Source organism: Hyla sarda, chromosome 4 (assembly GCF_029499605.1).
Source record: "Hyla sarda isolate aHylSar1 chromosome 4, aHylSar1.hap1, whole genome shotgun sequence".
Taxonomy (NCBI): Eukaryota; Metazoa; Chordata; class Amphibia; order Anura; family Hylidae; genus Hyla; species Hyla sarda.
In genome coordinates this window covers 303,812,698-303,837,954 of record NC_079192.1, presented here as the reverse complement: position 1 = coordinate 303,837,954, position 25,257 = coordinate 303,812,698, and the positions used below count along the sequence as shown (strand labels likewise).

At 44.2% G+C, this 25,257-nt stretch overlaps 1 protein-coding gene across 3 annotated transcripts in view; it reads left to right on the top strand.

Annotated features, from left to right (window-relative positions):
- HTR4 (5-hydroxytryptamine receptor 4) overlaps positions 1-25,034 on the top strand; it is a 511,510-nt gene extending 486,476 nt beyond the window's left edge. For all 3 annotated transcript variants that reach the window (XM_056574737.1, XM_056574738.1, XM_056574740.1), the window contains one exon: positions 24,163-25,034. In XM_056574737.1, the coding sequence (XP_056430712.1) occupies positions 24,163-24,250 (88 nt within the window). In that variant the 3' untranslated portion in view covers positions 24,251-25,034. The remainder of the gene's footprint in view (positions 1-24,162) is intronic.
- Positions 25,035-25,257: the final 223 nt, after the last annotated feature.

Sequence of the window (25,257 nt, the reverse complement as noted above, 5' to 3'; positions counted from 1 at the left end):
ACACAAAAAAAAAGGTGTTAAAAAATGCTTCACTTACACTACAATTGTAAATGTGGGCCATTGAACACATTTTATAAGTGGTCAGAAACTTGTAAATAACTAATGAAAGAATAAAGTTACGTTAAAACCAAGCACATCATTGTTTTTCTTGTGAAATTCCCAATTAGTTTGATATGAGTCACATGACCCTCTTGCAAAAAAAAAAAAAGTTGGATTCAGAATGGCCGACTTCAAAATGGCAGCCATGGTCACCACCTATCTTGAAAAGTTCCCCCCTCACATATACTAATGTGCCACAAACAGGAAGTTAATATCACCAACCATTCCCATGTTATTAAGGTGTATCCATATAAATGGCCCACCCTGTAGACAGGTAGAGTCAAGGTAAAGAGGAGAGAATTGGAGGAAGATGAACACTCATTTGCGCTCATGTAGACGTCTATCTAAGTGGACAGCTAACGTCATGGCTTGGTCAAAGGTGTCAGGAGAGGGGTAAGATAAGGTGTCAGATAATCCCAATCTAAAAACTGACAAATCAAGGCTGGAGTATTCCAGTTGAATGCCACGCACCACGTCTAAAATCTGCACAGTACTCCTCTACTGGTCTGCCGCTTGGCTTTAATGTACGCAGTTGACTCTCAGCGTATGCAGCACAGTCCAATTCAGCGTACAAGAGACTCAATCCCGCAAATAAGGCGTCCACTGAGGAGAACTCCGGAGCATCGGGACCAAGGGAAAATACCCATTCCTTGGGACCCCCTTGCAAAAGAGACATAATAATACCCATTCTTTGGGCCTCAGTACCAGAAGTGTAAGGCCTTAACCTGAAGTAATATTTGCAGCTCTCACAAAAGGTTTTGAATATCTTGCGGTTACCAGAAAATTGGTCAGGGAGACTAACTTGTGGCTCCACAGCAGCTGAAGCAGAAACAGATGACACCTGAGTTTGGGCAGACTCCAGCTCCTGAATTCTGGCTAGCAAGCTCTGAACTAACTGCTCATGATCTTGCAAAAGTCAAGGTCTGGACTAATGCTGACTCAGACTGAGAAGACTCATATTGCTGAAGTCTTTCAGCTAAATCATGGACAAACTGAGTCAAGCCCTGCATTTGCTCCATCAAAGAAGACATTGCTTTCATAATGCAAGAACAAGGCAAATGCAGGTGAACTCACGGACGGGGAGGATGCCGACCACCATGACATCGACTTCCATGCCGATAAACTGGAGGCCCTCGAGCTCAAGCTCGAGGACTAAGAAAACCGTTTACGCAGAGCCAACTTGGGGATCCAGGGCCTTCCGGAGTCTTTTACTGATATTACCTCCCTGTTCTGAGACTAACCCTGAATTGCTGCACAGGATCCACTGGGCCCTTGCCTGGCCTAGAAATCCTAGAAATCCAGATGTCCCTTGTGATGTGTTGCTTAAACTACACTATGCCAAGGTCCGGGATTTACTCCTAGCTGCCACTAGGAACCTTGCTACGCTGCCTGATTTGCCTTTTTGAGGTTCACCTCTATTCTGACCTAGCACCTTCTACGCTGGAACGATGGCGCACCTTGCACCCCATTATTCTGGCTTTACAGCGAAAACATATCAAATACTGATGGGGCTTCCCATTATCCTTATCGTTTGAAGTCTGATCTCGCTCCTATACTGTCTGCTGCTGCCCAAGAAGCCCTGCTGAAAGAGAACATCTCTTGGTCCGAGACAGCTCCCCTGCCGCAGAGACTCTCACACCCCTCTCGTACCTGGACCACGTTACCCAAGACTACTCATCTCTTGGAGGCTCCACTGCCTGCGGAGGATCCAGCGCCCTGGTTCTACACTTGGACTCCATCGTGTCTTTGATCTCCACCATTCCCTGGCTGTTTGTATCTTCTCCCGGCTCCCACTATGCATGGTGCTGGTAGTGGCTGAACTCCTTGCCCCCCCCCCCCCCCACCCCCCGAAGTTGAGATGGAAGTAGGCCCGGCCACGCTATTTTGTGTCCTGGCTTTCCATGTTTTGCAGTATTTTTTCTTCGTTGTTTTGTTCTGTTTCATTTTTTGTTTCAGGCATACTTCATGTGTGCGATTTTTTTAAAACTTTATTTCATATGGGCTCATTGCTCTGTCTTTGTACCACTGCCAACGGGGATGTATTATTTGCTAGCTAGGAGTATTATGATTAGCCTAATGTTTATTGCTTATTATGAGTCGCATATTACCTCATAATGGAGGGAGCATAATGGATCTACCCAAGGTTACTTGCACTACTTACCCTCCCATCATCACTATACTCACATAGATTGGATACTTACTAATACTCCTGCCCCACCCTCTCTTTTATATGCTTGTCATGTTTTGTCCACGTGGTCTGACCATGACATGGTCCTGGCTGAGCTGAACCTTGTGGGTCATCCATACACACCATTTCAATGGAGGTTAAATGAAGCTCTCCTCACCAACCCTGGTAGGTATCGTGGGGTGGGGGGGGGGGACTTATCTCTATAGCTTCCAGCCTTTAGAAAGACCATGACAAATATGCTGCTACCTTGGTACACAAGTTGTCTAGGTTGTCCCTGGCGCACCAAAATAACCCCTCTATTTATTTAAGGCACTCCGGGTGCTCCAATTAAAGTCAGCTGACCAGTCCAGACAGCCGGGCATAACTCAGAAACAAAAAAACAACAAAGAACCTGTCAGAACTTTTTAACCCTATAGGTTCTGACAGCTACTTTATCAAATTTCTCTTGCAGCTGCCATAGATTTCCAGGGTATCAGGAGTAAGACCTGCAGGGATCAGATGGTCACCACAGTGGCTTCATTCTAGAAGGGCATCTTCCTGATATAAGATAAAAATACATACTGTTTTTATTCTATGTGGTAGTAAGTATATTAGTCCAGAAAGTAATATTGTTATAATATAAATTTGCTAGTTTTATGGAAACATCATTTTTATATGTTTTGGTGGGTACTAGTTAAAAAGTTGAGTTTAAGGCTGCAGCCTCCATTTCATCATTCATTCTCAGACCCTTAGATATGCAGATTGTAACCTGCTCCATGTTTCAAACTTTTTTCATGTGGGCCTTTCCCTCCCAGTAAACATGCTGGATGTGGGTTCTGTAAGGCCAAGAGTCTGTTGTCTTCATTAGATTTAATGTAGCAGCATTCTTATATTGCTTTCTCCGTATACAGCTTGTGAGATCTTTTCTCAGTCCTTTGTACTAACAGACACTCTGTGGAGTGTGTGGTTTTCTTCCCCCCACCTCCTAGGCGTTCTTGCTACACTGATACATCTATTTGACTAAACTTTGTGCTGTCTCCCCTACACTTTCGTAACTATACAGTCTGTGTAATATTCCTTCCCTGAAGACTTGGATGCTTTCCTCACTATCAACACTTGTATCACTCATAGAGTGTGTGGTTTTCCTTATCCCTCCACCCCCCGTCTCCTCTCCCTACACTGATATATCTATATGATTTAGAACCCAACCCAACAGACTGCAATGTGCGCTGTCTCCTTTACACTTTCCTTATTGTACAGCCTGTGTGATCTTCTCTCCCTGAAGACTTGGATGCTTTTCTCACTATTAACACTCTTATCTGCTATGTACAACATTAACCACCTAGTGCTGGTATTTGCATAATACTGAGCTACTGTGAGAGGAGGGAGTGGAAAAGCAGAGAGAACCCATTAGCTAAGGATTAGTGTGCTATCACATCTATATGTGAAAAGCAGTGTCAGCTACGTAAAGCTGTTGCACACCCACTACAACAAAATAACACAAAACATTTAATATAGTCTATGTAAAACGTTGCTTATTTTGCATATATGAAGCAAATAAAAAGCGGTGGCTTGCAGTTGTTATGTCACCATGGTCAACAGGTCACTTTAGCGGGCAGTGATTGGCTGAATGTAAATAGTGTTGAGCGGCATAGGCCATATTCGAATTCGCGATATTTCGCGAATATATGGACGAATATTCGTCATATATTCGTTAAATTCGCATATTCGTAATATTCGCGTTTTATTTTTGCGTATGCGAAAATTTGCTTATGCGAAAATTAGCATATGCAAAAATTAGCATATACAAAAATTAGCATAAGCGAAAATTTGCATATTCGAAAATTAGCATATGCAAATTTCACACACGCCAGTCTCACACAGTAGTATTAGAGCCTTCTTTACACCACACAAGCTGGAAGCAGAGAGGGATGATCACTGTGATGTGTACTGTGGAAAAAAAAAAATATTCGTAATTACGAATATATAGTGCTATATTCGCGAATATTCGCGAATTTGCGAATATGCGATATTCGCCAATAAAATTTGCATTGCGAATATTCGCGAGCAACACTAAATGTAAACAGATAAAGCAGAGAAGGGATAAAAAATTGTAAAGTTAGTAAATAGAGTGTTAGGCTATTCGGTTATATTTTTTGTTCATTAAAAGTTTCACTTTTTTATGTACTGTTTTTAACTTTTTTAAAGGTTGGGATAATGGTTTTGTATTTTTGATGCAGAAATATTAATTTGTGTAAGCTTCACTCAAAGGCTTACGAGATCTGTTCTTTGCGTTTTTTTTATTACACAAGGCAGTGTTCCAAATGATGTCATCGCCTTACCATTGCTGTGTATTTTTAGCAGTCTGTTCTAACTTTAATTACTACTGGTATGTTTAGATGAATTCATGAGTGAACTGCAGTGAGTCAGACTAGAAGGGGATTTAGAGAAGCTTAGGAGCTCTTTACACTGCCATTCTACTTACTTATCTAGGATGATGAGCCCTTTAAGAATTATAATTCAATCACTGGTCTTTTTTAATATGGAGAATCATATGCGATTTTATTGGTATTTGACATTCTACTCATGGTGCAGTGATTATTACCCTTCTAGATCTCTTTCTTTTATTATGTTAATGTTAACTCTTCTGATTTACAACTCAAGGATTATTTTCAAAATCAACTCTAGCAGAAGTATTATAAATGCTTTAAGCTTCATATAATTTCTTGAAAAACTACACAGAACTAGATACCTTAGAAGCTTAGGAGCTCTTTACACTATTTTTTTATTTATAATTTTTGCTTGTTATTTCCAAGAGTGGTCTTGGTGTGGGTAACGACTGGCCCAGAGGACCAGGAAACACTGGTGCGTGGCATTGAATGGTTAAGTTAGACAGGTTGGCGTCGTGGGTAGTGGCAAGGTCACACAGTCAGATACAGACAGGTGAGTCCTGGCAGGTAGAATAGGTTCAGGGTCAGTAATTTAGGTCAGGAATAGCAGAATCAATATGATAAACATAAGTCAGGCAGAAGCAGAGTAAGATATCAGGAACAGGTCAATACACAGGATATTGGGAGAGTAATACACCTTCACTGTTAACACAGAGAACCATAATATTGCCCAGGTGTAGCTGCCTAAATAGTGAGTGATCTCTGCTAATTATGAAAGTTACATTCACTATTTTTCTATCCTCACTTGCAGAAGCATTTTACCTAACCCTCTTTTTATGTAAGGGGCATTTCTCCCCAATTTCCCCTTTCCACTGGCAGCAATATTTTTCCTATCCCCACTCTTCCCAGACTGGCAGAACCATAGGTGATCCTGGAAGCATAAGCGGTGAATGTCAGCAGACCTTTTACTTCTTCTACAATGCCTCTATAGTCATTCTCTTTAGTCTCCCAGTTCCCTAGTTGCAAGCATGGTGCGGGACTGTTAAATCATGGGCATGTAAGAATGATGACACTGCATATCCATTCTATTCAAAGGAACTGCAAGGCTTACATTATTAGTGCACTCTATGCTTCCTGCTTTATGCCAGATCGTGACACAGCCATGGACCCTTGCACATTCTTAGGCCTCGTTCACACTGCCTTCAGGTTACGTTAGGTGGAGCTCCGACTGCAGTTCTGACAAGTTTAGCAGAGAAAAAAATGGTGCAAGCACTATTTTAGTTCTCTGCTAAATTCCTGTAAAATTACCGGATCACCAACGGGCCCAATGCAATTGAATGTGGGCCGTCGGGACTCGCTACATCCAATCCGTTTCAGGAGATTGGCTCAAGAAAAAAAAAATAGCCGATCGGACCCTTAACGGGTCAGATGCAAGCGGCCGTGTGAACCAAGCCTTAGCCATTGAGCTGCACCTTACAGTTTCAGAACAATTGCATTTCACAGTCTCTGTACAGACCCTTGATATTTTTATACATAGTGATTTGGTCAACCCCTCAGCTATTTACCATCATGCAGCATAAAAGACCACATCCATTTTTTTAGATGCAACTTTAACTGCACCACAACAGCACTGTGTAAATACATCTGGAGAGTTGAGTTGAACTTTTGTTCCCTACTGTACTTTTTGGAGTTTGGAAGCTCTCATAAAAGATTAGTGTGCCTAATACAAATACAACACCAGAACAAGATCTGAACAATCACCTAGCCGGCAGATTTTATACAGAACAATAAACTAAAACAATGTATTTGCAGAGCTTCTAAAAATTGCATGTATAGTATGTGCAAACAGTGTTTTTTAAAGGGAACATGGATTAATTTGATGTATTATGGGTAGCTTATTTGGCCACAGTTTTGATCTTGCATTGCTTTTGCATTCGTTTCACAACTTGTCCCAGTTTACCTGTACCACTGGGTTGTGGGATTGTTCTTTCCTGTGCTTAGCAGATGCTCTGTTTCAAATATCTGTCGGCAATATATAAACAAAGTTAATTTAGACATGACAGTAATTATTGAACACAACTGTGGGGCTGTAATGAAAAACAAATATGTTTCTTGCATCCTGTCAAGTGTTTCTTCCAAAAGATTAGAAACTGGAAATATTCAGCGGAATACCTAGCAAAAAACTTCCAAGATAGGGAAAAGAAGGATGTCAGCATTTCAAAAAGAAACAGTGGGTAAATTTAAATGAAAGAAAAACAAATAAAAAGATACTAAGTTGCACATTCTATATTTTCAAGTGAAAAACAAAGACAGTGGCAGTGACCAAGCATATCCATCTCAAGCTTCTAGAAATTCTTCAGTGAGTTACCGTATTTTTCGTCCTATAGGACGCACCGGCGTATAAGACGCACCCAATTTTTAGGGTCAAAATCTAAAAAAATTAAGATTTTGAACCCAATAGTGGTCTTCAACCTGCAGACCTCCAGATGTTGCAAAACTACAACTCCCAGCATGCCCGGACAGCCGTTGGCTGTCCGGCATGCTGGGAGTTGTAGTTTTGCAACATCTGGAGGTCCGCAGATTGAAGACCACTGCATGGGAGGTAATACTCACGTGTCCCCGCCGCTCCGGACCCGTCACCGTTGCCCTGGATGTCGCTCCATTGCTGTCGCCGTGTCCCCGCCGCTCCGGAACGTCTCTGCTGCCGGCCGGGTATCCTCGCTCTCCGTCGCCGCCATCACGTCGTTACGCACGCCGACGCACGTACGCGACGACGTGATGACAAGGAAGGAGAGCGCCGGCCATACAGGGGATCCCTGAACGGAGAAGACACCGAGGAGGCAGGTAAGGTCCCCCCCGGTGTCCTGTAAGCACTAACCCGGCTATTCAGTCGGGCTGTTCGGGACCGCCGCGGTGAAATCGCGGCGGTCCCGAACAGCCCGACTGAACAGCCGGGTTAGTGTCACTTTCCCTTCAGACGCGGCGGTGATGTCCTGTATTAGCCACGGGTCCCGGCCGTTGATGGCCGCAGGGACCGCCGCGATAGGGGTGTATTCGCCGTATAAGACGCACCGACTTTTTCCCCCCAGTTTTGGGGAAGAAAAAGTGCGTCTTATACGGCGAAAAATACGGTATATTGGCCTCATTCACATGGCAGAATTTCTGAGCGGAATCCAGAGGACACATTTAGCTTGGAAACTCTGTTGCAGCAAAGTCCTATTGTTTGCAATGAGATTCTGCTGCACCATTCACATAGCAAAATTTCTGCGTCGGAAAATCTGGATCAGAAATTCAAACTTCGGCCACCCAAAAAAAAAAAAAAAGGCATGTCAACTCTTTCTGCGGAATCCGCTCAGAAATGTTTACTAAAACTCCTAAATTGCTACTTTGCTTAGTTAAGTGGCTATAAAATAGTGAGGAAGACTTGACGATTAAGGTTGTGGAAAATATGGGTTATAACGTTATAACTCTGATGTTGTCACTGGAATGAATGCTGTATAAAGATAGATAGATAGATCATAGATAGGTAGATAAATATGACAGTGATAGATACATATTAGGGATGAGCGAATCGAATCTGATGAATCTGAATTCATTACGAATTTCAGGAAACATTTACTTCGAAACGAATCCGAATATGGCCACAATTTGATCGCGCGAATGGCTTCATTAAACTCCATTTAGTGCGGCCCAGGCTCCAGGGCATCTAAAATGGTGGATCCACATGTAAGGACATGGGGCAAGGAATCCTGGGAAGGTGGGATCAAGGGTAGGCGGGATGACCCTGAATCACATGCAGCACCCAGCCCATCAGCAGCCAGTCATCCCTGTGATGTCACAGCCCTATATAATCGGCAGCCATATTGCAGCCAGTCACTTCAGCCTTTCACTGCAGAGAGATAGATAGAGACAGACAGCGCTGTGTTGCACAGAAAAGCCTTTTTACCAGCAGCGATTCACCTCCTAGTCAAGTCAGCATTCTGTTGCACAGAGAGAGGGACAGAGAGCAGTGTGTGTTGCACAGAAAAGCATTTTTACTGCAGCGATTCACCTCCCAGTCACTGTCTACAGCGTTCTATTACAGAGAGGGACAGAGAGCAGTGTGCTGCACAGAACAGCAGTGATTCAGCTCAAGCACAAATCCTGCCTAGAAGCACTGATAAGGAAGGGAGGGAGATTGAAAGAGAAAGTGCAATTTTGGGTGTAGTACACAGCGACGGTCTGCTGCAGCACTGGTGTGTACTGCTGGTGCTGTGCACAAATCCTTTTTTAAGCATACTGTAGAGCATTGTCTTCCCCTCATAAGTGCATACCACATACGTACATATAAGTGGTGTACTACTTTATTCCTGTTAAAGTCTCAAGGGCCTAGATACTGTGAAAGGCCAGGCAAAAGTACTCACCGGCTGGGGTTGTACACAAATACTTTTTTAAGCGTAGTGGAGCGTATTATACTCCCCTCATATCTGCACTAAGTATGTTAGGCAGAGAAGTGCCAGGACATGCACAGAGGAGTAGCAGAGACCTAAATTCATCAGGCAGAGGTCGCAGCAGACTAGGGATGAGTGGCAGCAGGAGTCGCAGCGAGAGGCCTGAGCTCCTGGTATCAGCTAGCGGTCGTGTCTCGACCAGCAAACTCATCTGCTGTCATTGATTGGTTAACACAGTTATCCACTTCATCACAAGCGACATCTGACACCCCCAGTCAACAGTCTGTGGGTTCCTTAGACATAACCCTCAGTTGGCATGGCCCGCGAGTAGTCCCTGTCTTCCCATTTCCTCTGCCCTATGCTGTTCCCTCCCCCACAGAAGTATCTTATGCGGTGGGTTCAGCTCCACTATTTAATGAGGACGATCTAGAGGACAGTCCGCAGCTACTGCCCATCCAAGAATTGGAGGAGACATCCTCTGCTTCCTACGCTAGGCAGGCAAGTAGGGATGAGGAGAGTGGCGTGGGAGGTGGTGTTGCGAGCATTCAGGCTCCTGAAGCAGACACTGTTGAGGAACCTGAGGAGGACATCAGTGACGTGCAGAAACAACTTGATGATGATGCTGAAGCCAATTTCACTTGGGAGCCGGGTGCAGAAGTGGCTTCATCATCATCAGGAGAAGAGGGTTGCAGGTTGCCCGTTAGGTAGCAGCTGAGCCAGCAAGGTGGTAGCATGGTTGGCAGTCAGCATGGTGGCAGAAGTGGAAAGTCTGGAGCCAAACGTGCCCAGGGTAGACCACCTGCTTCATGGCAGCCTACCTTCCTAGGAGGTAGTGAAACAGGGGTTCCCGGAGTCGGCGGCAGTAGCAGTCAATCAGTTCGGACTGTTGGTGGGAAAATCAGCTACTTGGCGATGTGGCAGTTTTTCATCAAGCATCTGGAGGAGGTTAACCTATAGGTTAAACAAGATGTTTCGGCAGAAGGTGAAGTGTAGACAAGGTCCCAATGTTGGAATTATGGCCCTGCGTCAACATATGCAGCATCACCCTAAAGCGGCCTGGGAAAACCGTGGCTCTGATGTGGTGGTCCAGCCTGCTGCATCACCCAGCAGCACGCCGCTCCCTGTTTTAGCCATCCAAGGCTCCACCACCTCAGCCGAAGGGAGCTTTGTGTCATACCCATCTTCCGTTGCTCCAGATGCTCCTGCTCCTCCTAATTCGAGTCAGTCATTCCACCAGCAATCCATCGTCGAAGCCATGTCCAAATGACAACAGTATACACTAATCCAATGGAGCAGAAGCTGAATGTGCTCCTGTCCAACTTGCTGGTGCTGCAGTCCCTTTCTTTTAAAGTGAACTTTTCAGAGAACTGATGGCTTGTGCCAAGCCGAGGTGGAGAGTGCCAAGCCATCATTTCTTTGTGAAGAAGGCAGTACCAGCCCTGCACAATTTTGTGGAACAGAAGGTGGGCCAGTCCTTGAGCCTGTCGTTGTGTACCAAAGTGCACCGCAACACTATCCTACGTACTCAGTTGTCCGATGCCTATCTGCGCCATCGTCCATCCTCTCGCAGGTCTGATTTGGTGGGACCCTCTGCGCTCACCTTTTACTGCCATTGCTGCTGGGGAGGGGTGGGGTGGCAGGAGCAGTACCAGCTCCATCAGCAGCAACCTGAGTCTACAGTCGCTGATGAGTAGGTTTCTTCACCCGCATAGTGAAGCAACTCATCAGCAGCAGGTAGACCTGGAGCAAGACCAGAACCTTGATTTGTGGCAGCAACTAGCAGAGTTTGCCCTGGAAAAGCTGTCCTGCCTGGCCCGTATTGTGCCATCGGAGCAAGTGTTTAGTGCGGCGGGGGCCATAGTAACCGCAATGAGAACTCGTCTGTCCACAAAAAATGTGGAGAGATTGACCTTTATGAAGATGAATCAGGCATGGATCAGCCAGGATTACCCACCAATGCCTGATGCATCAGAGTAGATTGACCAAGGTGCCACATCAACACTTCACAAATATGGATAGTGCAAAACATGTTTAAGGTGCTGCTCCCCAGTTACAGACATTCCTCGCCCTCAGACCACAAGTAAGTATTGAGGAAATGCATTATCTAAAACTTTACTTTTCTTAAAAGGTGGGTGGCAGGATCAAAATAGTAGTTGAGGCAGGTAGGCAGAAGAAAACAGTCTCTTTTGTAAAAGTGTTAGTGTGCACAAGTAAGTATTGAGGATATGCATTACGTAAAACTTAACTTTTAATAATATGCTTAGGATAAAATATATGGCCCCCCAATTTTTTTAATCAAGCCAAAGGAAAGGTGTTAAAAAAACACCATGTGCCACCTACACCACCAAGTATTGATGTGATGCAAAGATCTCTAAAAGGTGGAAGGGAACAACATATGGTCCATTGTATCTGGTGGGGTAAACACTTCCCCTGTAAGGCCCTACTCTCACATTATTAATTCCCTTCTTGGCAAGTGTTACTCACCCCAAAAGGGTGGCCCCACACAGGATTGGTTCCTGTGTGGGGCCACCCTTTTTAAGATGAGTAACACTTTCCTCTAAAAGGTGGAAAGGAACAATGTATTGTCCATTGTAGCAGGTGGGGGGTAAAAACTTCCCCTGTAAGACCCTATTCTCTATTAATTCCCTTCTTGGCAAGTGTTACTCACCCTAAAAAGGGCGGCCCCACACAGGAAAAAAACTCTATTTCCGCCTAAAAACCCTGGGGAATGGCAGTGTTTGTAGGGGGAAATAGGGAGAGGTTCCTGTGTGGGGCCACCCTTTTAGGGCGAGTAACACTTGCCAAGAAGGGAATTAATAATGTGAGAGTAGGGCCTTACAGGGGAAGTGTTTACCCCCACCAGATACAATGGACCATATGTTGTTCCCTTCTACCTTTTAGAGATCTTTGCATCACATCAATACTTGGTGGTGTAGGTGGCACATGGTGTTTTTTTAACACCTTTCCTTTGGTTTGATTTTAAAAATTGGGGGGCCATATATTTTATCCTAAGCATATTATTAAAAGTTAAGTTTTACGTAATGCATATCCTCAATACTTACTTGTGCACACTAACACTTTTACAAAAGAGACTGTTTTCTTCTGCCTACCTGCCTCAACTACTATTTTGATCCTGCCACTCGCCTGATGCCACAAATCTGATGCCAAGTTCTCTTTTTTTTCACCCACCTTTGTCACCGGGTACTGGTATTGCCACCCACAGCACCACTCTGTCACCAGGGCACTTTCATGACTCCTGATGCTGATGCCACCTCCTGGCTGTCTCATTCTGCCACCATATGTTCTCCTCATGTTGATGCCAGCTCCAAGCTGTCTCATTCTGCCACCACCTCCAGGCTGTGTCATTCGGCCACTATATGTTCTCCTTATGCTGACGCAAACTCCAGGCTGTGTCATTCAGCCACTATGTGGTCTCCTCATGCTGCCGCCACCTCCACACTGTCATTCAGCCACTATATGTTCTCCTCATGCTGCCACCACCTCCACGCTGTGTCATTCAGCCACTATGTTTTCCTCATGCTGCCGTCAACTCCAGGCTGTGTCATTCAGCCACTATATGGTCTCCTCATACTGATGCCACCTTTAGGCTCTGTCATTGTGCCGCCATGACATGTGACTCCTTGTTAGATTTGGTCTTTTGTAACCACACTATTTATTCAAAGTAAACGCCAGGCCCAGGACATTAATCTTGGGAGTGTAATATTAAATTTAACATTTCAAAATCTTAAATTTACATTTCAAAAAATCGATGTAATCTATTCAAGACTGAGGCCCTATGGTCGTTGACGTCATATAATAGCTGTGGAATTACCACAAAAATCCAACGAAACAGGTTGGAGTAATAACAATGAACCATAACTGATTAAGTGAAACATTTGCAGTTCCACAAAGAGTAAGACAGTGGGGGCAGGGCTCTGAGAGGCACGAGCTGGAACAGGGGGTAGCTTGCCTCAGGGCGGACCGCCAGCTCAATACTTAAAACATTTCAATAAATTCAAATTAAATTAAATAAAAATTACATTACAAAAATCTATAAATTCTCTTAAATTTTGATGCCTAATGGTCTCCCTGCTGCCACATCCAGATTCTCTGTGGCAGTGATTCTAATAGCAATGCCTGTAATCTTCATGTCATACTGAATAACAGTATTATTTCACTAACACAGCACACTCCCTATACGTGTAATGACAAAGAAAAGTGTTCTACACCTCTATTGAGGATCTCTGTTGGCCAGAAATAGACATTTTTAATAGCGATTCAGTGCAAATAAATTTGAAACAAAACATATTTTTTGGGGAAAATTCGGTAAATCGGCCGAATAGAATTAAAAAAAAAAATTTGCTCATCTCTTATAGATATGACAGATAGATAGATCTGAGAAAGACAGATAGATAGATGTCACGATGCCGGCTGGCAGGAGGTGGATCCTCTGTGCCAGAGAGGGATTGCGAGGACCGTGCTAGTGGACCGGTTCTAAGACACTACTGGTTTTCACCAGAGCCCGCCGCAAAGCGGGATGGTCTTGCTGCGGCGGTAGTGACCAGGTCGTATCCACTAGCAACGGCACCTCTCTGGCTGCTGAAGATAGGCGAGGTACAAGGGAGTAGGCAGAAGCAAAGTCGGACGTAGCAGAAGGTCGGGGGCAGGCGGCAAGGTTCGTAGTCAGGGGAGATAGCAATAGTTCTGGTACACAGGGTATAAACACACAAAGAACGCTTTCACTGGCACTAAGGCAACAAGATCCGGCAAGGGAGTGCAAGGGAGGAGACTAGATATAAGCAGGGAACAGGTGGGAACCAATTAAGCTAATTGGGCCAGGCACCAATCATTGGTGCACTGGCCCTTTAAGTCTCAGGGAGCTGGCGCGCGCGCGCCCTAGAGAGCGGAGCCGCGCGCGCCAGCACATGACCGCAGGAGACGGGAACGGGTAAGTGACCTGGGATGCGACTCGCAAGCGGGCGCGTCCCGCTGTGCGAATCGCATCCCCAACGGCCATGGCAGAGCAGCGCTCCCGGTCAGCGCTGACCGGGGAGCTGCAGGGAGAAGGACGCCGTGAGCGCTCCGGGGAGGAGCGGGGACCCGGAGCGCTAGGCGTAACAGTACCCCCCCCCTTAGGTCTCCCCTTCTCTTTATCGGGTAACTGCCTCCCCTGGGATGAGGACACCGGGAAAGGATGGAGGGATTCCTCAACGGCAGGCAGAACCGCAGGAGTAGGAATGGGGAGAGAGGGCAGAGGGCGGGACCTGGCACGGGGCAGTGTGACACCAGGACGAGGGCCATGAGGGGACACAGAAGCTTGCCTGATGGAACTGGGAGGGGGGGAGGGGCATTTCCTGTGGCAGGCAGAGTCCTTAATGACCTTAGGGGGACCAGATACAGGAGGAACCACAGAGTTACGGCAAGGGTTACTGGGAACCGGTTTTAGACAGTTCTTGGAACAAGAGGACCCCCAACTCTTGATCTCCCCAGTGGACCAATCCAGGGTTGGGGAATGAAGTTGAAGCCAGGGAAGTCCAAGGAGAATTTCCGAGGTGCAATTGGGGAGGACCAAAAGTTCAATCCTCTCGTGGTGAGATCCGATGCTCATAAGAAGGGGCTCCGTGCGGAAACGTATGGTACAGTCCACCCTGGCTCCGTTGACCGCGGAAATGTGGAGTGGCTTGACAAGACGGGTCACCGGAATCCGGAATTTATTCACAAAGGAGTCCCGAATAAAATTCCCAGAAGCTCCAGAGTCCAGGCAGGCCACGGCTGAGAGGGGAGAGCTGGCTGAAGTGGAAATCCGAACAGGTACCGTGAGACGTGGAGAAGCCGACTTGGCATCAAGAGACGCCACACCCACGAGAGCTGAGTGCGAGCGTGCGTTTCCCAGACGTGGAGGACGGATTGGGCAATCCACCAGAAAATGTTCAGTACTGGCACAGTACAAACAAAGATTCTCTTCCTTACGGCGATTCCTCTCTTCCAGGGTCAGGCGAGACCGATCCACTTGCATGGCCTCCTCGGCGGGAGGCCTAGGCGCAGATTGCAGTGGAGACTGTGGGAGAGGTGTCCAGAGATCTAAGTCCTTTTCCTGGCGGAGCTCTTGATGCCTCTCAGAAAAACGCATGTCAATGCGAGTGGCTAGATGAATGAGTTCATGCAGGTTAGCAGGAGTCTCTCGTGCGGCCAGAACATCCTTAATGTTGCTGGATAGGCCTTTTTTAAAGGTCGCGCAGAGAGCCTCATTATTCCAGGATAGTTCAGAAGCAAGAGTACGGAATTGTATGGCGTACTCGCCAACGGAGGAATTACCCTGGACCAGGTTCAGCAGGGCAGTCTCAGCAGAAGAGGCTCGGGCAGGTTCCTCAAAGACACTTCGAATTTCCGAGAAGAAGGAGTGTACAGAGGCAGTGACAGGGTCATCGCGGTCCCAGAGCGGTGTGGCCCATGACAGGGCTTTTCCAGACAGAAGGCTGACTACGAAAGCCACCTTAGACCTTTCAGTAGGAAACTGATCCGACATCATCTCCAGATGCAGGGAACATTGGGAAAGGAAGCCACGGCAAAACTTAGAGTCCCCATTAAATTTGTCCGGCAAAGACAGGCGGAGGCTAGGAGTGGCCACTCGCTGCGGAAGAGGTGCAGGAGCTGGCGGAGGAGATGGTTGCTGCTGCTGTAGCTGAGACTGAATCTGCTGTAGCTGCGACTGGAGTTGCTGAGTCATGGTGGTCAAGTACGACAGCTGGTGATCTTGTTGGGCAATCTGTCGGGCTTGCTGGGCGACCAGTGTGGGGAGGTCGGCGACAACAGGCAGAGGAACTTCAGCGGGATCCATGGCCGGATCTACTGTCACGATGCCGGCTGGCAGGAGGTGGATCCTCTGTGCCAGAGAGGGATTGCGAGGACCGTGCTAGTGGACCGGTTCTAAGACACTACTGGTTTTCACCAGAGCCCGCCGCAAAGCGGGATGGTCTTGCTGCGGCGGTAGTGACCAGGTCGTATCCACTAGCAACGGCACCTCTCTGGCTGCTGAAGATAGGCGAGGTACAAGGGAGTAGGCAGAAGCAAAGTCGGACGTAGCAGAAGGTCGGGGGCAGGCGGCAAGGTTCGTAGTCAGGGGAGATAGCAATAGTTCTGGTACACAGGGTATAAACACACAAAGAACGCTTTCACTGGCACTAAGGCAACAAGATCCGGCAAGGGAGTGCAAGGGAGGAGACTAGATATAAGCAGGGAACAGGTGGGAACCAATTAAGCTAATTGGGCCAGGCACCAATCATTGGTGCACTGGCCCTTTAAGTCTCAGGGAGCTGGCGCGCGCGCGCCCTAGAGAGCGGAGCCGCGCGCGCCAGCACATGACCGCAGGAGACGGGAACGGGTAAGTGACCTGGGATGCGACTCGCAAGCGGGCGCGTCCCGCTGTGCGAATCGCATCCCCAACGGCCATGGCAGAGCAGCGCTCCCGGTCAGCGCTGACCGGGGAGCTGCAGGGAGAAGGACGCCGTGAGCGCTCCGGGGAGGAGCGGGGACCCGGAGCGCTAGGCGTAACAATAGATAATAGATGGAAAGATAAATAGATAAAATCTTTGCAGGCTAATGTAAGTGTAAGCTTGCATCAAGTCAGAATTTACACTAACAATTTTTACAGTGCAGCCTAAAATTCAAACTCTGCAATCTTTTGTTTAAATTAATATGAATAAAATATTTTTACCTAAGATATATAAATTATAGGTATCTACCTTAAACTAACATTTCTCATTAAGAGATGTTATATCCAGAAAGTTAAATATTTACCAGAATGATAAAGACCAGAAGTAATTTCCGTCATAGGTAATTTTTTAGTCTACTAGTTTATTAAATTCTGTATCACACACCGCATATAGTATATATATATATATATATATATATATATATATATATATATATATTCATGTATACTACAAATAGGAACTATGTGGGGAATTTATGAATAGTTGTTGTTCTATGTGTCTTTTTACCCTGGCTTTTTTGGTGTTGGTTTTGGTTGTTTTGCGCCAAATGTATCATTAGACACATGCTGTTTGGTGAATTTGGCTGTAATCTTGATTGTGACAGGGGTAGTTGATTTTCACAGCTCTTTTTTTCAAATTGTTATGTTTGCACCTTTTCGTACAAGCTTGCGCCGAAGTAAACTAAAGGCGCAAACCATTAAAATAATTTATTGCAATTACTCAAGTGCATAAAATGTAAAACAATCATTGCTAACAGAAAGCGGAAGTACTACCAATTACACAACACCAGGGGTATTCGGGAGCTGTATCTGGATTATACCAAAAAAAAAAACTAACAATAACAAAAAAATAATAATAATAATAATTATACACATATGTCACAAATTCAAAGAGTAAAATGGCGCAACACTTAATTATAGAGAAAGATGGTAGCAATGTTTAAATACAATATACTGAGACAAATATTACTAGTATACAAGGAGGAACATTATCACCATACATATTACCATCCTACTGTTACTGATCAAATCCTGCGTTATTAAATCCTGTGAGATCGATATTATCAATAATACCAGTATACAAGGGACAAGTTATACCACCACACCATGACCACTACCACCACAGAATGACTAATATCCCCACACTACTAAGACTACACTATGCAAAGACCAAGATTTACCCTACACAGTGACCATATACATGGAGGCACCACAGGTGACATCTTCTTTGTTCAGAGTCGTTTTTTGTCCTGGGCATCATGAAGAATTCTCCAGGCCAAGACTTGTCACTGCAGGATCTGCAAAGTAAACATTTTAGACTCCTCGCTTCAGCACCATCCTCACCTCATTTCCATATTTCCAGTTTTCATCATATTTCCAAAAGAGTGAAACATTGAAGAATTTGTCTTTACTTTGTTACAGTGCCAACCTGCATATGCAAAAAGTCACAATAGTGAGTGGGTATAACTAGGACCATTTGGCTGTCTCTGCTTTTAAATTTTTACATAAAGAAGTTTACTTTACTATAGAAATATGGTTTTAATTGAATAATTCACTATGAACCGGAACCCTGTTTCAAAAGAGACAATGGAATAATGTTTACAGGAATAGATGCAGGATTTATTGCCTCCACCTTTGTATACAAAATGGTACCTAAATATGTCCTTACTTAATATAAACCTCTGTGAAACATATGCTTCAGCAGTAAGTGGAAATCTAACTTAACCCTTTAATATTTACATCATGGGATATTAAGTCTATTTAATTTTTGTTTCATTGTCTAAAACCTGACTCTTTACTGAGGACCCTATGGGCTTGGCTATAGAGTCTTGCACTCTTCTACAGCTAAAGCATTTTACTTAAGAATTTTTCACACAATTTTGGAGCATGTAGGTGGAATTTTGTGTTCATGCAGCCATATGAGCTTCTGTGAAGTCAGTCAGTTATGGCAAGTAAGAAAGTGTAGCTCGAAAATGAAAGACATACAATGCACTTGAAGACAGAACTCTGTGCAGTGCACTTGTGTTCCTCCACCATTTTTTTGGCAGTGGGTTTGCCCGCCTCCAATTGAAGTCAGTGGGAGCAAGTTTTCAGATGCTGATACTGCATGGTTTTCTGATCCCTGCAGCAAAAACACATGGATATTAGATGTGTAAACATCCACTTAGGCAAGAAGCAAGCAGACTGGAACATTAATATTACCCTACACAGAAAATAAGGGGCCTAGCCAAAACCATGAAAAATAGCAGATACCATTATACTACCTAAAGAAGATAATGTTCCCCAGGTATCTGCCAATCCAAGATTTAACCATGAAAGTCCAGTGGCAGTATGCTTTACACCACTGACACAGCCAAGTGCAGTTGCTCTGCTATAGACACCCATTTCATGAAGCTCCTGAAACCGTTCTTGTACTGATGCCACTTCTAGAGGCAGTTAAAGGGGTACTCCACAGAAAAATATTTTTTTTTAATCAACTGGTGCCGAAAAGTTAAACACATTTGTAAATTACTTATAATTAAAAATATTAACCCTTCCAGTACATATCAGCTTCTGTATACTACAGAGGAAGTTATTTTCTTTTTGAACTTCCTTTCTGTCTGACCACAAGTGCTCTCTGCTGACACCATTTTAGGAACTGTCCAGAGTAGGAGTAAATCCCCATAGCAAACCTTTACTGCTCTGGACAGTACCTGACATAGAGGTATCAGCAGAGAGCACTGTGGTCAGACAGAAAGGAAGTTCAAAAATAAAAGAACTTCCTCTGTAGTATTCAGCAGCTGATAAGTACTGGAAGGATTAAAAATTTTAAATAGAAGTAATTTACAAATCTGTTTAACTTTCTGATATCAGTTGATAAAAAATAAAAAAAATGTTTTCCAGTGGCGTACCCCTTTAAGAACTCTGTAGTGGGTGCAACATATAGATAGGCAACTTTTTCAAGTCACTCACTTCAGAACAAGATACTAGGGATCAACCGATATAGATTTTTTAGGGCCCATACTGATAATCATTGAACTTAGAGGCCGATAGCCGATAATTTATACTGATATTCTGGTATAAGTTATCGGCTATTTGACCCCCCACCCCCGCCCAAGCCACTGCAGATCAATGATTTAAAGCGGGCACTTTAAATTAATGAACTGCAGCGGCTTTTGCGGGGGCCAGAGACCACCGCCGCCACCTGCTTTTCTCCCCCTGCCTGTCCTGGGGTCCTCCCTAGTCCAACCACCACCACCGCTGCTCCCACTTGCCTATCTTCTGGCCAGAGACCGCCGCCGCCCGCTTCTCTCCCCCTGCCGATCCTGAATCCAACCACCATCGCTGCCCCATTGCCTCCCCCATCCCCAGTTTTAAAATTACCTATTCCCGGGGTCCGCGCTACTTCTGGCTCCTGCGCAATAGTGCAGGACGCCGCAGGAGCCAGAAGTAGGGCGGACCCCGGGAACAGGTAATTATAACACGGGGATGGGGGAGACAATGGAGCAGCGGCGGCGGTCTCTGGCCGGGGAGGTGGGACGAGGGGGCGGGGCATTATTGGCAAGGTAATTTGTGAATATTGGCCGATAATATCGGCCAAACGGATAATCGGTCGATCCCTACAAGATACCCCTCCTAAAAACATACAACACTCAGGTCATATTAATAATAATTCATATTGCAAAATACAACAACAAGGTACCCCCCTAAAAAACATACTCAGGACATATTAAAAACAAGATGGTGGGGGGAACGCCACAATTTCATTTATATACACACACGTCAAACACATTTATTTGACATGTGCGTATTTAAATGAAATTGCAGTGTCCCCCCACCATCCCACCAATCCCTTAAGGATGCAGGGTTTTTCCCTTTTTGCACTTTCGTTTTTTCCTCACCGCCTTCTAAAAATCATAACGCTTTCAATTTTGCACATACAGACCCATATAAGGGCTTTTTTTTGCCACCAATTGTACTTTGATGTCATCATAATCATTTCATCACAAAATTTACGGCAAAACCAGAAAAAAACCTATAACTTTTTTATTTTTCCATATACAGGGATGTATGAGGGCTAACTTTTTGTGCCATGATCTGAAGTTTTTATTGGTACCATTTTTGTTTTGATGGGACTTTTGATTGCTTTTTATACATTTTTTTAGGGTATACAAAGTGACGCAATTTTGGAGTTTTGAAGTGTAAGCCATTGACCGTGCAGTTTAATTAACATAATATTTTTATAGTTCAGACATTTCCGCACATGGCGATACCACATATGTTTATTTTTATTATGTTTACATATTTTTATATGGGATTTGGATAAAGGGGGGTGATTCAAACTTTTAATATGGAAGGGGTTAATGGGTGTTTTTTTTTACTTTTTATTCAACTTTTTTTTTTTTTTTTACACTTTTAGTTCCCTTAGGGGACTTTTAGGAGGAATCAGTAGATTCCTCATACAGATCAATGTGGTTCCATAGAACCACATTGATCTGTGCGCTCTATGCTTGATTGATAAAGCCTGGTTCAGCCAGGCTCTATCAATTTCAGAGCCGTGGACGAGCAAGAAGCAGAGGTAAGCCCTCCGGCTACCTCCACAGTGGATACCCCCCCCCCCCCCCCGATCGTGCTCCGTAGTTTTCTTGATGGTGTTACACTAGGCACTTATACAGTTAAGGGAATGATGCCCAGTTAAAAGTCAGTGACTAAGGGTGGATTGTCAAGTAGGAGGGGCAGAAGTGTAATTGAGCCTTTAGTGCAAACCGAATGTACATAGCTGTACGGTGCAAACCGGCTCTCACCTCTTATGAAGACTCTTTCCTGCACGGATGACTGGGAGTTCAGTCAGCAATACATTAAACATGAAAAAGGAATGGTTCAGCGGAGAGAGGTTCCTTAAAAGGTATCTCTTATTTTGATCAGTAAAATCTTGTTCCACACAAAATATAGTATAAATTAAATAGTAAAACCTCTATATCTTCAGAATAAGGAGGGGGGCACTATAGCAAAAAAGTAAAAACAACATTGGAATTAGGACACCCAAAGCTGTAAAATTATTTTATAAACATTCTTGTTTTACACAGAAGTATTATAAATCACTTATGTGCTTGTTAAATGTTCCATTTAGGGACAATTTATATGAACGCTAGTAATCTTTAAGAAGTCATAAGTGTTTTTACTTTTAGCAAGTAGTAATGTTTTAGCAAGTTCTACTTTGTCTCATCTGCTGTCTTTTGAAATATTTTGCCTTTTGCTCTTTTCACTGAAAGGTTTACAGTATATTCAGCTCCTCTAATTCCCGGGTGTTTAGAGATTTCTGAAGTTGTATGCGGGGATTTCAATCAGTGGCTGCAGCCAAATAATGCAGTTATAATTAAGCTAATCATCATGAGAGCCAATTAACACTACTTGGTGTATTCGGCACTGACATGCTGAATTCTGTTCCACGATTTTTTTCAAAGATTGCACATTTTCTTTAAAAAACACGTTGTACAATTACCTAGAACATTGTTTGCAGAGCGAGACAAATATTTAACAGTATGCCAAAGTTAGATGAGCTTGAATTGCAGTACTGAATTCTAACAATTTACAAATTTGGAAAAAAAGATAAAGTAGGTGTGTACCTTAGTATAGCATGCATAGTCCAGAGGGCATTTTTAAAGTGATGGTAGACACTACCATCACATTCCATTACAGGGACACTGTTTTCTTCATTACACTGGTGGGAAATCCGCTGCTGCGAGCGGACACATAGAGCTACAGGGAGATCATTTTGCCATTGCTTTGTGATTGCCGATGCGGATGTGCTGTGTGTGACCCACACAGGGACATGTTTTTTTGTTTTACAGCGCGCTATCTTAATCCATCCCTGCTACACTCTCTCAGGAAAACGGGGATACAGTTTCTACACACATCTCCCTGCCACTTAGACAGACTGTGGAGCGCAGCTAGAGCAGCGCTCCACAGCCTTTCTCCAATCCACCCGCATGTCTATCACCCACCCGGGCTACATATCTACCATACACCTGTTGCAAGACTCAACTCCCACAGCATGCCCTTACAGTGAGGATATGCTGGGTCTTGCAACAGCTAGCGAATGGATGGTGCATGTGCGGCGCAGGCGGGAGAAAGGCTGGGAGATGTGCAGAAATCGTGTCTTCATCCCCCTTAGAGATGGTAGTGAGGATGGAGTGAGAGGGAGCGGGCTGTAAACCAGAAAACAGTGTCCCTGTGCGGAGGGTAACATTCCGCTACAGGGACAAAGTTTTCTTCATTACACCGGCAATGACAATCTGACACACTGCAAGGAGCTTGCTCTGCCATCGCTCTGTGACTGCTGGCAGTGCATCTGCAGCATCAAATACGTTGTGTGTGACTCTACCCGAAGTATGCTTACTGAATAATGTTGTACTCAGAGCGCAACATGGTACTTCTCCCTGGAGTGACGGTAAAAAGGTTTAGTCCATAAACAACATATTTCCCCCCTTTGTTGGCGAATAAGATTTGCTGGAGGGCAGTTCTCATGTACAGATAGCAGCACCCATTTCTTAAATGGATTTGAATGCTGTTCAGTGTAAGATAGCTGCTGATGGAGCAATTTGGAAGGCTAGATTCACACAATGGAATCTCTTACCAGAAAAATTCTGTCAGGGAATTCAGAGTGCATTCTCTATAGATGGAAATGTATTCAGCTTGGCTTCTGCTACTGATACTCTGCCGCTGAAATTCCATAATATGGACTGTGCCACGGAATCCCATTGACAGCAATCAGATTCTGCTGAAAGAGAATTTATGAGCGTAATTTTGCCCAGGTTTTCTGGGTTGGGCAGCTGCTGCATCAATTCCTTTCCTAAATGACTGAATGCCTCAAGGGTGGATTGGGAGACCATCGGCCTGGGCTGTTCCCCAAGCTTGGACCCCACACCTTTTTTTCCAATGCTACTCTGTCATGCTGTGTCTATATTCAACACCACCTTTTCATACTACCATTGATAACTGGCCTGGGCTACACAGGAGCATTCTGTACACATTTTATGGAATACAAGGATTTACCATAACAGGAGAGGGAGAGCTGGCAGGTTCTCATTAAATCCATATACTAATGGGTGGCAGACATTAAAGGGGTTTTTCTGTGAAGCAAAATTAGTAAAATCATATGTGCACCACATACATATATGTAAAAGAGTAAAAATTTGCTGTTTTTGGGTCATATACATCCCCCTAGTGTTCTTCTTCCCCATGGTACCCTGCTGTTAATTTCACATCATTCATCACATCAATTTAGACCTATTTTTCTGAATAGGACAACCATCTTAACCCCTTCCTGTCCCTTGATGTACCCATACCTTAATGTACCACCATATGGGGTAAATAGCTTAGTAATATGAAACCTGAAGAAACATGATATCGGAGGCATATGGCGGAATTATATATTGTAGTCTTCTATGGGTACTGTATTTTGGTTCTATACAACTTGGATGTCATACAGAGGCATAATATAGTCATGTGAACAACAGCATTGTTTTTGAAGTTTTGCACATCACTTGCACCCTTTTATAAATACATCTTACTCCAATATTTTTTATTTTCTTTTCTTTTTAGGTACACTGTTCTATATAATGGACATCATCAGGAGAGTGAGAAGCTTCCTATCCATAATGACCCAGAATCACAGGAATCCTGTTTCTAGCCAGCGACAACATCTAGTGCCCTGGATTTTAAATCACAAGCCAAACTTGCTCTTGGCAACCATAATGTTTGCAGTGGGTGACAAGAGAAAATGCTGTCCACACAGTATGGGTTTTTGCTCCTGCGAAATCTCTTCCTGCACTACTCAACTCTGAGTCCTCCTTATACATGTGAATGAGACTATTTACTTGCTATCTGGATTTATATTTCAATGCTCACCAGTATAATTTTGATCTTAAAGAAACAACCAAAGACTGGATCAGCATGGCACGCTTTGTTTTCTTTAGCAAAATGTGTATATGAGTGTATGTACACATATCTTAACAGATATATATATATATATATATATATATATATATATACTGCCCCAGTGCCTAACTGGTAAAAATATTCAGACAGGCAGCAACTGTGTGGAGATCACCAAGACATTGTTGAAGAACTGACGACATTGGTATCAGTAAATAATATGAAGTATTTACATGTATAGTTTTGTTCAGAGTAACATAATTCATGTCCATGTAGGTGAGAAACATTCCCCTCACGTAGGCTTGTAATGCCCGGCTGCTCAGCAGCTTGCAAAATTTGAAGGATCTTCCAGAAGCTTTGGTGTTTTGTTGTGGTTTTGTCACCAATAGACATTTTCAATAAGAGTCAGCTTTACATGCACAGTACAATGTTGCTGCTAATGTACACTATCTCACAGTGAGAGTAAATATTTTATTATATCTTTTCATATGACAACACTGAAGAAGTACACTTGCGTTACCGCTGAACTGGTCCAGAAGGGAGGAAAAAACCCAGGTTGGTTGCGGGGCGCACTCCGCTGGTAGTAGAAAACCACGGGCACCATGGATTTAAGGGTTAAGGTTATTTTAATATACAATAGACGACGTGTTTTGAGAGCGGCACTTTATAAAGTCTCTTGATAAAGAGAGACTTGATAAACAGAGCGACACGCTCTAGAAACGTGTCGTCTATTGTATGATAAAATTACCTTAACCCTTAAAA